Source organism: Protobothrops mucrosquamatus, unplaced genomic scaffold, assembly GCF_001527695.2.
Source record: "Protobothrops mucrosquamatus isolate PMUCROS unplaced genomic scaffold, P.Mucros_1.0 scaffold7, whole genome shotgun sequence".
NCBI lineage: Eukaryota > Metazoa > Chordata > Lepidosauria > Squamata > Viperidae > Protobothrops > Protobothrops mucrosquamatus.
Window position 1 is genome coordinate 337,471 of NW_015386394.1, and position 16,241 is coordinate 353,711.

The 16,241-nt window shown below is 33.9% G+C and overlaps 2 protein-coding genes across 2 annotated transcripts; both read left to right on the forward strand.

Moving 5' to 3' along the window:
* Positions 1–1,788: 1,788 nt before the first annotated feature.
* Positions 1,789–2,739, forward strand: LOC107282328 (olfactory receptor 10C1-like). The gene has a single exon (XM_015810098.1). It carries the CDS (start codon positions 1,789–1,791, stop codon positions 2,737–2,739), a length of 951 nt encoding a protein of 316 aa, XP_015665584.1.
* Positions 2,740–11,759: 9,020 nt separating this feature from the next.
* On the forward strand, positions 11,760–12,713 carry LOC107282329 (olfactory receptor 10A2-like). The gene has a single exon (XM_015810099.1). The coding sequence runs from the start codon at positions 11,760–11,762 to the stop codon at positions 12,711–12,713; it is 954 nt and encodes a 317-aa protein (XP_015665585.1).
* The last annotated feature ends 3,528 nt before the right edge of the window (positions 12,714–16,241 follow it).

Sequence of the window (16,241 nt, forward strand, 5' to 3'; positions counted from 1 at the left end):
CCACCCCAGTATAACAAATCAGTTTCAGGCAAGATGTTTTCTTAATGGCCAGTCCAAGTATAGTTTAATATGTGACCCCCTCCTTCTTCCAGTTGGGTGACCTTGAGGCAGCATCTCAAGGAGATACAGTACTTACTTTCATTTCCCAAAACATTCCCCCCTTCATTCCCCCTCTCCACAGTTCATGGCAGTCTGTCGCCACATAGCAGCAAAGCACAAGCAAGCATAAGGTGACAGCTGAGAGATAATTAGCTAGCTAGCTAGTTAGCTAAATAGACAAACAGACAGACAGACCAAGCCATAAGTTATATTCAAATAAATTGGAAAGTATCTGTAAATTGTGTTAAATCAAAGTGCTGTTGAAATATTCCATCATTCTCTTATGGGAAGTCCCAATGGAAATTAATTGAAAGAAGCTAAATTCATTAATCATTCTGTATATTGCTGCTTTGAATATAACTCTTTCTCCTCTTTCTGTTTTACTATCAGTGGAAGTGCCTGGAACTGTTTGTAGAAATGGAGCTATAATAATTAAACTTCAATAATTCTTTATACTGCATGAGTGTTTGAAAACTACATTCAAATTTTAAGAAAAGCTTAGCTTTTCACTGGTAGGTATTTCTCTTCAGACTATATCCTGCCTAGATTTTTTTTATTCTTTTTATATGTCTTGCTAGTTATTTTACTGTCTACAACAGGAATATTCTATATATGTGTCAAATTATATCACATGCATTTTTAAAAGTAGCATTTCTATCAGCATGTAGATAATATAAAACTGTGTAAGAGCTACATATCCTGAGCTGAGCTAGCACTAGAATGAATGAAGATATAACAGGACTCCATCAAAACAGTCTTGATGCTTATACTGTAATGATTGAGAGATATAGGTCAATGTATTTAATTATATAAAAAAGCAAATTATCATATATTTGCAGATCTTAGGAGAAAAACTTACTCAGAAAAAAGCATATTTGTGCCTATAAAATAATTATATCTTTTTCTGATCATAGGTTTTCAAATATTTAGTTATTCAAAAAATACTCCAAATTTATCTTAATATCTTTACATTGTTGATACATGAAAGTAAATGCATTCTTTGTATCTCTTTCATCTAAATACAATATATATTAATTTTGCAATCTATCTAGCAGGAAATGGAAACAGGACAGTTGTACTATAAATGTGTTGGTTTTTTTTTTACCTACATGATCTAACAAAGGAACAAACCTGAAGCAATATATTCAGCTAAATTGATTATTAGTGTTACTCTTAGATAAAAAAAAATCATGAACATACTGAAGTGCATTTTTTAATCCATTTCCATATTGTCTATCAAATAATTCCCTCCTTTTTAATTTAATGTTTGCCTTGTTTCAAATACACAGTCATTTCATTCCTTAAAATTAAAGTAGTTTTTAGTCAGAATTGGAGCTTGTGCTTGTTCTTCTTTCCATTTTCCCCTATTTTTTTTGCAATGTATATATAAATTTTCCCCCTGATGTAATGGATTCTGTACCTGGATTTTGAATGCACATGTGCATTTCAAACTCAGAAGAATGCAAAATAAAATTAAACTTGTTTCAAGTTAGAAAAAGTACAAACCATATGTTTACAATTACAATGTGAACACCTTAGGTAAGGTTCTGATATTTATATGAAATTCACATTGCTAATTCTCTTTTTGTCATAAATGTGAGAAATGACCAAGTCCTAAATTAATATGTATCTTCCTTATTGCCTTCCTACTTCCTTCTTCTTTCCATATAGAAAAAGCACCCAAAAATTATGAATGGGAATAGTAGCACTCCTACTGAATTTGTACTCCTTGGAATTTCTGAAAGAACTGATTTACAAGCTTTGCTTTTTGCTGTTTTCCTGATATTCTACTTTTTTATCCTGATGGGGAACATGCTAGTTTTTGTGGCCACTATTTCTAGTCAGGCTCTACACACTCCCATGTATTTTTTCCTTAGGCATTTATCTTTTCTGGATATCTGTTATACATCTGTCATTCTGCCTCAAATGCTTGTACACTTCATAACAAAGAGAAAGACTATCTCATTCTTGGGTTGCGCCATGCAGATGTTCTTTTACATCTTCCTGGGAACTGCTATGTGTTACCTCCTGGCTGTAATGGCATATGATCGCTACTTGGCAATTTGCCATCCCTTGCATTATATGAGACTGATGACCAGGAGAACCTGTTTCCTCTTTGTCTCTGGTTGTTGGGTCATTGGTTTGTTTGTATCTCTACTACAGACATGGTTGATATTTTCTCTACCCTTATGTGGTTCTAATGTTATTAATCACTTCTTCTGTGATATCTCTCCACTGATGAGACTGAGTTACCCAAGCAATTTTATAAATAATGTGGAAAATATTCTAGCTGTATTCCTGGTTCTTGTCACCCCATTCATATTCATCCTGGTTTCCTATATTTTGATTATTACTGCAGTCTCAAAGCTTACTGTCCCAGCTGGAAGGCAAAGGGCCTTAGGCACATGTTCTTCACATATGGTCTCTGTTATCCTCTTCTATGGCACAGCTATGTTCACTTATTTAAGTCCCAAGTTTGAGCATTCTGATTCTTTAGGCAAGCTCCTTTCTCTCATCTATACAATGGCCCCTGCAATACTTAATCCTGTTATCTACAGTTTAAGGAACAAACCAGTAAAAGATGCCATAAAAGAAATACTAGCAAAATTCTGCATGAGTATGAAACATTATTTTTGTTGACTTTGTAGACAATTCCTTAAAAAGTAGTCTTACTCACCAATTCTTAAACTGTTATTGTATTGCCATTATTATAGTTATGTAGATGTTGTTGCTGCTGCTGCTGAAGACATATTTTCAACTATACAATATATTTTTGTGTATCTTATGATGTCTTGTTTTTAATTTTTCTTAAAGCCTAGTTTGTTACATAAAAAATGAATGAAGATTCTTGTACCAATTGAAAGATCATATTTATTATAGCAGATGCTTACTTTAATTCAATGTCATCTAGAAGGCCAAATTTCTCCATTAAATCCACATGCAAGTCAACAATAGATACCTGCATGATTTGAATCATAATGGTTTTATTCCAAAATATTTAAAAAGCTGCAAGACGTTACTCTGTTGCACATTTAATTCTATAATTAAAAAAAGCTTGGGAAAAACAGGGGTAGATTTATACAATTCTATTCACTGTTACACCAATTCACTATTCACTATTCACAACAATTTCCAAAATCAAAATATATTTAGGTAATGTCATGTTCTGATTCATTGAGCTGATAATTATATTAAAACATCAGATTAAAATTTGCAATTCATATCTGCAATGCCAGAACAGAATACACTTTGCCTTTATAAACTATATGCCACTTCATATATATGAAATGCATTTTACATGAAGTCATAATTATTTACTTATTAGGTTTAGATTGTGGCTCTATTTTGTATAGAGCCACAATTTTGTATTTTCCTTGCAACAAGCAAGTAAAGTGGGCTAAAATAGAAGAGAATGACTGGCCAACATCATTCAATAAGTTTTTGTGTCTAAAATAGAATTAGAATTCATAGTTTTCCAATATCCAGCCCTTTAACCGTTACTCTGCTACAGGAAATGTATTATGAGAATGATTTTCAAAAACTACTCTGAATCTGTGTGAGAAGAAATTTCATCTAAGATTCATACTTTTGGGGAGGAGGGAGAGAGAGATAAAGAACTTTACCTAATTTAGATTAAGTATTATTCAAATGCAAATCAAACACATTTCTCCCAAAAGTTTTATTTTCTTCAAATTTGATGTTTCTATGATGTTTTATTTATAGGAACATGATGTTTAAGTGTACCTATAACAATACTAGTGATGTAAACAGATACATAATCATTTCAATCAGAGGTTTTTCTTTGTTTGCTTTGTTTATACTGATGTACAGCAATATAATAAGGATAATTGCAAGATGAAATACAGTTCTTTTCTTTTGGATTGAAAACTCTCCAACGTATGTCTAAATTCCATATGGGTAAAATGCACATTAAAAAAAAAAAAGATTGTTAGGGACAAGAAAAGAGAAGAATAGCAAACATCATTTTTTTCCCCAAACAATTTTATTGGTTTTTCCATTTTTGCACAAAGAAACTTAAGAGCCAACGTGGAGATAGGGTAATCAGTTGAATACAATAACATCATAAATATATGGTTCAAATAATACTCCTTAAAATTTCCTTCTCTATCAATTAACGTAATATGGTCAAATTAATACATTTCTAAATAAAATTCATTCGTTAATACATTCCTAAATAAAAATTCTATTAATCAATAAAAGTTATCAGCAACCCATTACCTATGTAAATCAAAATCCTGTTTTCAGCTATTATTAATTTCCAAATACCAAATCCAACTTAGCCTTAAACAGACATATTATTTACCATTTGGATGTCTCTAACTTCTCTTATTTAAACATATTATTTCCATCATTACATTCTTACATTTCTTAACTATATTCTGTTTCTTATTCGGTAATTCTTCATTTGTTAATTTCATCTCTTCCATTATTACAATCTTTTTCTCATTATATCTCCACAAATTAATTATCATGCCTAATAATAAAAAAAAACATAAAAAATAGAAAAAATAGTTAAAAAAAGACAGAAACAGACCAGAAGGAAGAAAGAGAAAAGAAGGAAGATCTATTATTCCAAAAAGTGTATTCTTACTATATTTCAATACTAAATTCTAAATCTTATCCTAATAACACCTCTTAAAAGTCCAAATCCAAATCAATCTGCATCTCTATGAAGCCTTTGCAACCCATAACTGTAATCTTAAATTCCATATTTATATCTTATTCTAGCTTTCTTTCTATTCCAAACAGGTTTCCATAATAAAGACTCTAGATCTGCAGATAAGTCTCCCTTCATCTCTAGCCAGAATACATAAACCAAAGGAAAGTCTCCCATTGTCCATTGTAATAGGCTAGTAACAAAGTTGTAGCGATTCTCGATAGCTTGTAATTGGACCTCAATCACCATCCTTTTTGAAGTTGCATATGGTTTAATTGCAGTCACTTTTGAATCATCCAAATCTGAATGGATTGTATATAAGATGATGTATAATCCTCTTTAGTGTTATTTTGTTCTTTTTCTGTTGATTTTTTATCTGTCAAGAAATCAATTGGATTCTGCACATCAGCTTGCCCTTCTGGGGTAACATCCTTAGTTTCTGTGTTAAAAATCATTTGTTCATTAGCATCAACGTTTTTTTTTAATGTAGGTTGATAATCCAGATGTGAATTTAATTCCTTCATCTCAGTGAGTTGTAAGCAAAGTTGAGAACAGGTCTCTTGGGTATATATCTAATGTTTCTTGGCCTGCAAAGTGCTCACTTTCACCTTGTGCTTTAATTTGTCGTTGAAAAATAATCTCTCTTGTACAGGCAACTATTAGCTTAGTATTTTCAAGAATTTTATACAATATATACTTGTAATTAAAATCTAGGCAGGCTTCCTCCATTTCAGTAATGTTTAGAGCCATTATTCTTTTGGTGGAGGCTGTATTTAATAACAATCAGTCAATATCTGCCTCCACCCAGCTGTACAGCTTCTTTATCTTTTCCTTTTTGTGATAATTTGAAGGTCAAAGTCAAACTCAGAGTCCAAGAAAAGGAAATAACAATTGCAGTTGGTAATTTCACCACAAGATGTCCCCAGAAGGTTATCCAAAGTTATTCAGTCTTTCAAAAACCCCAGTAAAAATAATTTCTTTCCTCTTTTCCATTTTCCTTCTTTTCTTTAATTAAAAAATAGTGAAAAGTAAAAGAAAACAATATTCTTCAAATAACTAGCATATTAAGTCTCTATATCAGGGAATTTTAGGACCCCCAGATGTCCCAAAATAATATCAACCATTAAAAAGTAGAAATTATTTTTTCTTTTGTTCCAAGGCTTTTCTTCCCCCATCAACAATGCTGGTTTAACAAAATACGGAAATAGTTCCCAAAAAGCTTTTCACAGGAGTAAATAGGAAAAGTAGAGGCAAGGAAAGATCTCACCGAATCTTCTGCGGTGGTTCTATTTTGCTTAGATGTTCTTGTGGCTTACGGCTGGTGCAGCTAAGTGATCGGCCATTTTACTGACCGATCTTTACTCCGTCGGCCCAAAGGAGCTTACTCAGACTGCAGAAGATGCCGCCACCCTTCTGCAGTCAAACGAGAGGCCTCCTCAAAAGTAGTCGCCCCTCCAGGACGACTTTCGACCGGATCAAGGGTCTACCAGCGGAGGAAACTCGGCCGGCAAAGAGAAGTGTCTCTTCGCACGACCGCGGCGCTGCAACCTGAAACCGGAAGCCAGCAAACATCATTTTTTTAATTGCAGGAAATATACAGTATATAATAATAATAATGATGATGATGATGATGATGATGATGATGATGTCACTTTGAATGTACACCAAAATTTCATTGCATACAGCTCTCAAAGGGCACTCCTTGTTTGTGGTCAGCTCAAGTTTCAGATCATCCATTTTAATCTCTAGGGAGTGAACAATGGAAAACAGGACAGATGGAAATGGAACTCCATGTGGATTAGCCGCCGCCTCCAACTCCTCCAAAAGCCTCTCTCCCTTCCTCAGGGCCTGCCAACAGCCTCATCCAGTTCCTTTGCTCCATAAGCCCTGGGACTCTCCTCCTCTGCCTCCTTCAGAAACAGCCCTGATTTGCAATAGAATCCATCACTGTGCCAGCAATCAGATCTTGCTGCCAGCAGAACAATTTTAAACAGCACAAACAACTTTTAACAGTCTCACCAATAGTTCTGAAACAGCCAAAAATTCGCCATGCCAGCAAAGATTGTCGGTCATATGTTAGCTGAGTCCCACTACATTGTTCAAACACATCAAATCCTTCCTGATCATGTAGCCTATATTCCTCAATATCCCTCCAAATAAATTTCACCTTCGAGAGCCAATGCAGCTGCAGCCGATCCAGATGCCACCATTTTAACTTAGTGGTTGTTGTTGTTGTTGTTATATTATTATTATTATTATTATTATTATTATTATTATTATTATTATTATTATTATTATTATTATTATTATTATTATTATTATTATTATTATTATTATTATTATTATTTTCTTATACTATTTTCAAGTAACTAAGAAAGGTTTTATGAATTTGCTTGTTGCAATCAATGTGATGTAACAAGTTGGAAGTGCCAAAGTATTTACTTACAAACAAGATATTTGACTCTTAGTTTCCAAAAAGTGGAAAAATATTAGCCTGAACTCAGGTATGTTTTTGATGTATGTTTTGAGCACAGATCAAATTTCAGTTGATAACTAGCCTTCTTATTGGATGTTTAATCTCTTTGACATAGCAAGGTCTATGTATTGCTTTGGTGTAGGCCAGTGGTGCCCAACCTTTTTGGCTTGGTGGCCCAGTGGGGGGTGGGAGGGAATAGTTCCCAGCAAGTGGTATGCAGGCATGCTCAAGCATGTGCAGTTCCATTTATGTGAAGGGTGGGTGCGCGCGAAGGAAGCTTGTGCTGCCTGATTCTGAACAGGCCATGGCCTGATGAGGAACCTGGTGTAGGCTGATCAGATGTTTCTATAGTACTCTGCAGAATCATTTTACCTTGTTTTTGTCATAGCATTTAGTTTTAAAAATAATAAAAACAATAACTATGGTTTATTATTATGGTTGGGATACAAACATAAAATTTCAAGGAAAACAAAATAAACATAAATAAAAATACTCTTTTTTGTTTATTGTGATGCACTTCACCTTGCAACCAAATCTCAAAGTGATGGTTAAAGCAACAAAAATCCTCAAAGCCTCCTCACCCTGCGTAAACTGCAGCTGTAATATATGCTTCTAATGGTTAAGACATCAGGCTAGAAAGCAAGACACTATGAATTCAAGTCCCACCTTAGCCATGAAAGCCAGCTGGGTGACTTAGGCCAGACACTCCCTCTTAGCCCAACTTCCCTCACAGGGTTGTTGTCATGAGGAAAAAAAGGGGGAAGGTGTTTTTGATATGTTTGCCACCTTGAGTTATTTGACAACTAGATTCCATCAGTGCTGGCTGACTATTGTTGGAAACTGTTGCAACAGTTGCAATGGACACTAAATACAATGAAAAGCATCAGTTAAACACTTTTAGCCCTCTTGAACTCATGCAGCATGTCAGAAATTGTATGTGTTTAAATACATTATAGTAATTAAAAGTTAATTTCATATTTCTCATGAGTCCTATGCGATACAGGCATTCTGAAATTACATTTGTGTTCACCAAAACTTTTTCAGAAAGCAAAACATTTGAAAAAAGTATATTGACCAGTATTATCAAAGCAATGTTTCTGATAAGTAAGTAAATAGATAGATAGATAGATAGATAGATAGATAGATAGATAGATAGATAGATAGATAGATAGATAGATAGATAGATAGTCTTTCACCATAATGAGTATATTGAAAGAATTTGAATTTTTTTTTTCTTTAAAAAAAAAAATCCCACACCGGATTGAAGACAAAGATTAGATATGTTAGGGTATTTTTGGGGGAAAAAATAATTCCAAAGGAATCATAAAATAAGGAAAAAAAGACCTCACTAATAAGGGTAAAAATGACATTTTTAAAGAAGTCCCTAGAACAAACCATTCTAGCACTAGGAATATTTGAAAATTCTGCTACATATTTTGTGGATAGGAAGTTTATGATTTGTGTTTCTTTTTTGCCTGTTACTCTGCCAATTTTCCCTGTTTCAAAGAGAGAAATTTTGCTTTGGGAACATTAAATTCTCATTGGGAATCTGCATCAGGGAGTAAAAAATTCTCAACTACTTACTTAGGGAGAAGACTTTTCTGCTGTTCAAAAGGTTTGCTGATTGTAATAAATTATGACTTTCTAACTCTTACTGTTCATTCTACATTAACTATGACAGCCAATTTGGGTGGGGGGAGTTTAAGAAGGCACAACAGAAACTCTCACAAATACAGAATTAAAAGCTGCTTAAGGAAGTAGAAAGTATCAGAACATTTTCCTTCAATTGTTTTTATTGAAAGAGAAGTTTTAAGACTGGACACAAAGGAAGGTTAATTTAGTAGTTTAATTACCTTGCGTTCAATTATTTGGTTACTCAAATTGTGAAATGAATGTATTGAGACACTATTTCTAAGCTACATAATTTGTTGGAATATGTATGACAAAAACTGGAAATAGGTGAGAACATCTAAACTTGGTATGTGCAAACAGGATAAATATAGACTGGCTGTGCAGTGCTTTGAGACCTACATACAAATCAAATTATTTGTGGCATGGCAGTGGATAATGAAACAACAAAAGAAAATATAAACCTGCAGACTGAAGAAAATCAAGTATTTGTTAGTACAATCCTGTGCAGGTCTACATTGAAATCAGTTTCAGTGACTTAAGGGGGACTTTTTGTGTGAACTCCAATATCACATAGATAATGGCATAATGTTCTAATAGATCATTCTAAGTGGGACTGGTATTAGACACATATTATTATAGTCATCTTTTTGGTTTATCCTTTTTCACAACTTTTTCAAGGATGTAGGCGCTGAGTTTCTAAAAAGAAAGTCAGATATTATCTGTACAACTTATCTGTTGAAGTTTAGCAATCATGTATGATAAAAACTAAATAGAAAATTTACTGAAATTTCTTTAGGGGAATTTGAACTTCTTCATAAACTTAACAAGTGCAGGTTCTTCTTTTAATGATGTCATAAGCATCACTATCGTAGAAAAAAAGAAAGTTGAAAATTTTCTCCCCATGGTTGCTGTTATTATTATTTTTCACAAAGACAGCTAGATGTTTAGACTGAATTTGGCATTTTTATCAACCTATCGTGATCTTTCTAAGAATTTAGGATATACAGATGTTGTTATTTGATGGTGTTAAAGGTATCAGTGCAGGATGTAAGCTGTTCTGAGTAAAGTTGCCTTTTGCAATTGACTGATGTTGACTTGCTGATAGCAATGGTATTCTAGTAATGCTGCAGTTTTGGGGATTGCAGCCAAGGCACCTATTGCTATTGGTATTTGTTTTGCTTTTTTTTAATCCATGGTTGTTCTACTTCTATTTGCAGATCTTTGTATTTTGTGATTCCCCCCCCCCCCCCAGTTCTTTCTCTTCTCTTCTTCTTCTCTAGGTACTGCAACATCCACCATCCAGACTATTTTGTCTTTCTTATTGACAATTGTTAAGTCTGGGATGTCATGTGGGAGGTGGTGGTCTATTTGAATTCTAAAATCCCAAAGCACTTGAACTTGTTCATTTTCTATTACTTTGTCTATTTTGTGATCTGTCCAGTTTTTGCTTGCAAGCAAATGTATTTCTTGCAGTTATTCCAATGCACCATTGTTGCTATTTTGTCATGCCACTTTTGTGGTGGCATCATCATTATTATTTCATTCTGCCATTTTTATATATGACTCAAGATGGCTTGCATACATAATTTTCTCATCTCCTATTTTCCCCAAAACAACAATCCTGTGAATGGTTTTGATTGAGAGAGAGTGATTGGCCCAAGGCTACACAGCTAGTTTTTTTATGCCTAAGCATGGGGGGAGTGTAGAATCCACAGTCCCCTGCTTTATACAGTTACAATATTGATATTTATATCATTTTGCTTAACAAAAAGAAAACAATAGGATTTCTGATATTAAAATACTTTTTGGAATTACAAGAGGATATGAGCTCCTACTTGATAAGAAAGAACCACCTCCCACATAGTTTTTTTTCCTTTTTGCTTCCTATTAGTTCCAAAACAGTTGATATAGAAAGAGAAAAAAAGCATCCATAAAAACAAATAGTAACATTATACATTAAATATATGAGAAGAGATCCTGTAAAACAGGTAAAATAGTGGTGTATTTTAAGTTTCACTTCCCAAAATAGCTAAGTCATGTTTTTTCCTAAAAAACATGTGTAGGTCTCCAATACAGGTGATTTTTCTCTTGAAAGAAACATTTCAAACAATAGAAACATGAAATTGGGTTGCAAAATCATTTCCTGTATCAGATATTCCAGTTTCTTATTATACTTTTTATAATTTATACTTTATACTTCCATTTCTTTTGAAACCTAGAAATATCTGTAATAGGTTTATTTTGTTTAAAAATCCTTGAATCTTCCAGTCCTGAAGGCACTGATTATTGTTAAAATGTATTGTCCTAAAATAAAATACACTTCAATTTTCCAAAGAAATGATTCTTAACATAAAAAATAAACTGAAAATTAGACTCAAATAGGTTGTGATATTATTATAATTAGGGAAAACATTTTCTTTATTGTGTTGAGTGCTGAGAGTAGTTAATCTAATGGCATGAGATTAAGGCACTGGTTATATTTGTTTTTAATAAAAAGTTTGGTGTTAAAGATAACATTTTAGAGAAATGCAAACAAGTCCTTCTTTATGTACTGGACTCTTGTAACTCTTCTTAAGATGCCTTATACTGGAATGATGAATGAATGTTTCATCAGATTGAACATTCTAACTGGAGAAAACAGGAGTGCTCTTGTCATAACAATGTTTTTTTTTACTTGCAGGTAGTACATGTATGAGCAGTTCATCAGCTGTCTGATAAGCAGAAATTGGCCAAATTGCATTGATACACCATAGATTTATCCAAAGTCCCAAGTTTAATATTACTAAGCCTTAATATGATTTCACACATAACTGAATTGAATAAAACCAAATTTTAATTTATGAGATTAATGGATGGTTGATTTTCTTTTCCAGGATGCATATAAAGAAAGAAAATGTTTTACAAAACAGCACAGCACCAAACAAATTCATCCTCCTGGGTCTTTCTGAAGAGTTCTATTTACAAAGCATACTTTTCTCGATTTTTCTGGGAATTTACATCAACGCCTTGACCGGAAATCTTTTAATCATTCTCCTTACATTGGTTGATCAAACCCTACATACACCCATGTATTTTTTTCTAAGGAATCTATCCTTCCTTGAGATATGTTTCACATCAGCTATTGTCCCCAAGATGCTTGCCAATTTCTGCTCAGGGAATAAATCCATCTCTTTTTTGGGTTGTGCTCTACAGAATTATTTTGCATTGTTTTTGGGTGGAACAGAATGTTTCCTCTTGGCCTCAATGGCTTATGATCGTTACATTGCCATTTGCAAGCCTCTCCATTACTCTGTCCTGATGGGGCAAAAAATTTATACTAGTTTAGCTGTAGCCTCTTGGTTAAGTGGGTTTTTCATGTCCTTTGGCCATACAACTATGGTCTTCACAATGCCTTTTTGTAATTCTAATGTTATCAATCATTATTTTTGTGACATTCCTCCATTACTGAAATTGGCTTGTGGGAACACGTTTAGGATTGAAATAACTGATTTCATAGTTGTAGTGATTTTTGCAACTTTTCCTTTTCTTCTGATTTTAATGTCTTACTCTGGAATCATTGCTGCCATTTCAAAGATCTCATCCTCTGAGGGCCGGAAAAAGACTTTCTCCACTTGCTCTTCACATCTCATTGTTGTGACCTTATTCTTTGGTTCTGCTTGTATTAAGTATATGAAACCCAATTCCTCTTATTTTCCAAATACAGACAAATACCTTTCCCTTTTTCATACAATCATTAGCCCTGCTTTAAATCCTGTCATATACAGTTTGAGGAACAAAGAAGTGAAAGGTGCCTTTATGAGACTCTGGGAAAGAACATTTTTGGATTGATTTATTAGCGTGTATTGTAAAATCTGAAGTAGTTGTAAGTTTTGTACCATGTGATTCCAGGAGTTCTAACATTCTTTTAGAAAATTCCTTCAATGAAGAGGAATGAAGAGTTCACTTAGATATGAAAGATCTCAAATTAGAAATCATTATTATAGAAACAATGCCTAAAGTTTTGGTTAGCCTACTAATATAGGTCAATTGTTTATTATGGAAATTTGAAAAATTACATAAAGAAATATGTAAATCTACTTAATCTTATTCACTGTTTGAAGAAGAAACTACAGCCTACAAAGACTGAAAGAATGAGGTCTTATTTTTATTGTGATTAGCAAAATTGCTATTTCTGACCAACAGCCAAGTATAGATGTAGGTAGTTTTAATACTCTTATCTAGTTAAAATAATGAGTTTTACACATAATTTGAGAGGGAAACTACAGCTTGCATATTTACACTGGAAAAAAAACCAGACAAATTGGAGGATACCAGAATTTTAATTTTATTTCTTAATTTTCTTTCTTAATTTACTTAGAATATCTTTCTCCAAATAATTTCTGAACCACTCGGCGATGAGCTGTGGTGATGATAGTAAATGTAAAAGTATAGGTTACTTAAAGCTTCTGAAGAATATATGAGTCTTTTACTGTGGGGAATATATTGACAGAATTTGAAAAACATATTAGTGAAAATAAGAGCAGTGCAGTGGCCTAGAGGTAAAGACTCTCACCTCCCACTCAGACGGTTGAGAGTTCAATCCTAGGCAGCAACAGTTGTTTCTCTATCAGGGTGCAAAAGATAAAATATCTGTTGGAAACATCAGGTAGGCATCCGGTGGGCATCTGGCCAGTAAATGCTCAGCTTCATTCAGTCATCCTGAGCCCACCTCAACCCCATCCTGATGCAAGGGATTACAGGGTCATAAAAAGAAAAAAAAAAGTGAAAATAAATTTTAAAAATCCCACATCTTCATGGATTGGAGACAAAAGTTAGGTACATTAGAATATTTGTTAAATTATCCTCTATATTTTGTAAATAGTGAGTTTATGATTTATTCCATGCTTCTTTTTGATTTATTACTCTGCCAGTTCTATAACTAACACCTTACTCAAAACAAGAAATTTTGCTTTGGCAACATTACATTCTCAGTGGGAACCTGCACCAGGGAGTCCAAAAAAAAATCAACTATCTATTTAGGGAGAAGACTTTTCTGTTTTTCAATATGTTTGCTGATTGCTTTGAAATAAATTATAAATCATATTCTCCCATCCCTACTGTTCATGCCACACCAGCCATCACAGCCAATTGCAGGGGAAGGGGTAACAGTGTTTAAGAAGGCATACCAGGAGCTCACAAAATACTGATTTAAAGGCTTTTGAGGAAGTAGAAGATATCAGAATACTTTTCTTCCTTTTATTTTCTTATAAAGAAAGAAGTTGGTTTTAAGAGTGGACACTCCAAATGAATTAATTTAGCAGTTTAATTAACTTGCATTAAATTATTTGATCACTCAAATTGTGCAAGGAATACATTGACGCACTGGCTCTAAGATGCAGAGTTAATAGGAATATGGATAATAAAAAGTGAAAAAAATCAGTTTTCAAACAAGGAACATGGTCTTCAAAGAGAAAGCTAGAATTTGGTACAAATGGTCTGTTAATTTAGTCAAATACATATGATAAACTAAACAGAAAATTACTGAAATGTAATTAAGAGAAGGTGAAATAGTCAAACAACTTGTTAATACAGAATTTTATGGTGTCAGGAGCACCTCTACTATAGGAAAGAAAAAAGAAAGCTAAAATTTTCTTCCAGATATTATTGAACAATAAGGATATATAACAAATAAAAGATAACCCTGATAGAATTTGTAAAGTGAATTAAAGGATATTTTAAAACAGTGGTTCTCAACCTTTTTAATGCCATGACCCCCAACCGGTCGTAAGTCGAGGACTAAACCGGTTGTAAGTCGAGGACTACCCAACCGGTCGTAAGTTGAGGACTTTCCCTGCCCGGGAGCGCTGCGCATGCGTGGTTTCGCCCCCTGCGCCGGCCGAGGCGTAGCTGGCAAGCAGCAGAGACGGAGCAGGCCGACCACCAGCTGGCCCAGCTCAAGGGAGGTAAGGCACCTGCCGGAAAAGGGGAAAAAAATGGTGGACAACCTTGCTTGGCGACCCCCGTGAAATGGTTGATCGACCCCAAATGGGGTCGCGACCCATAGGTTGAGAACTGCTGTTTTAAAAGCTATAGTGGTGTAGTGGTTAGAATGTAGTACTGCAGGTTAACTCTGCCCACATTCTTGACTGGCTTAAGGGTGACTCAGCTTTCCATCTTTATGAGGTGAAATGAGGTCCCAGGGGGGCAATATGCTGATTCTGTAAACCACTTGGAGAGTGCTGTAAAGCACTATGAAATGGTACATAACTAAGTGATATTGCTGTTAAAAGATATTTAGTCACACTTCTTGATCACAAAGTAACTCATAAAATTGTCTTAAAAAGTGTATTTTTTTTCTTGCTTTCGGTTATAAAACTGCTTGAAAATTTATCCATATTGCACAGATCAGCATATAGTAAGCCATTGGAATCATGCATCGGAATCTGAATATCTGTATTAGATGAGTTCCATACTTTTCCCCTGGAAAAATTAGAAGCACAAGTGAACAATTGGCAGCAAGTGGTTCTTTATGACTGTACTATTTTCTGTAAGTTTCAAATTCTTGCTTTTCTGTGCTTTTAAAATTAATTGTTTTGTTGAGTACACATTTTTATTTTGTACAGTTAACGACATTGAATTATAAATCCTGTTGATTTTAGTGGCTGAGACATGTACAGTATATATTTAACTCAGAATGTATGAAGCATGCTATATAACTGAATTATTGTAGAAATAAGCAAACCAATAAACCTATTCCTGAATTAGAGTTGAAATGCACTCATATGCTGAAATGCAGTTGAATAAAAATAATATGACAAAAATATGCAGGCTCTAGTGCTGTAGTTCTCACAGCATTGTAAACACACTTCTAAGTCTTTTTTTCTGTTCAGTCAAACATAATTCTTGGAAAAAGGAGATGCACACATCCATGCAGTTAATCTAACAACATACAGTATTTCAAGTGGTTTGGCACTGTCCTCTCCCTAGGGCTGCAAGACAGTGATTGGCCCACCCAGTTGGCTTCCATGTCTAAGGCAGCATTACAACACAGATTTTCTAGATTCTACTCCAACAGATCAACATATATCAATGGCTTTAGAGCACTCATGTCTAAATCTAAATCTAATGTCAATTTTGCTGACCTTATAGGGAAACGTTAATCCTTAAAGATTAAGCACAATATCAAGATCTTTTTGGATCTGTTCTATTAATTTATCGTAATTATCCCTTTTAAGTGTAACGCATCTGGCAGACAGTTGTATCCCTAAATATCTAACTTTGTTTGTAATTTGAACACCTATTCTGTCAACCAATTCATTTTCCTGGATTTTGGTCATGTTTTTGACGAGCATTTTAGTTTTTTCTTTATTTATCTTT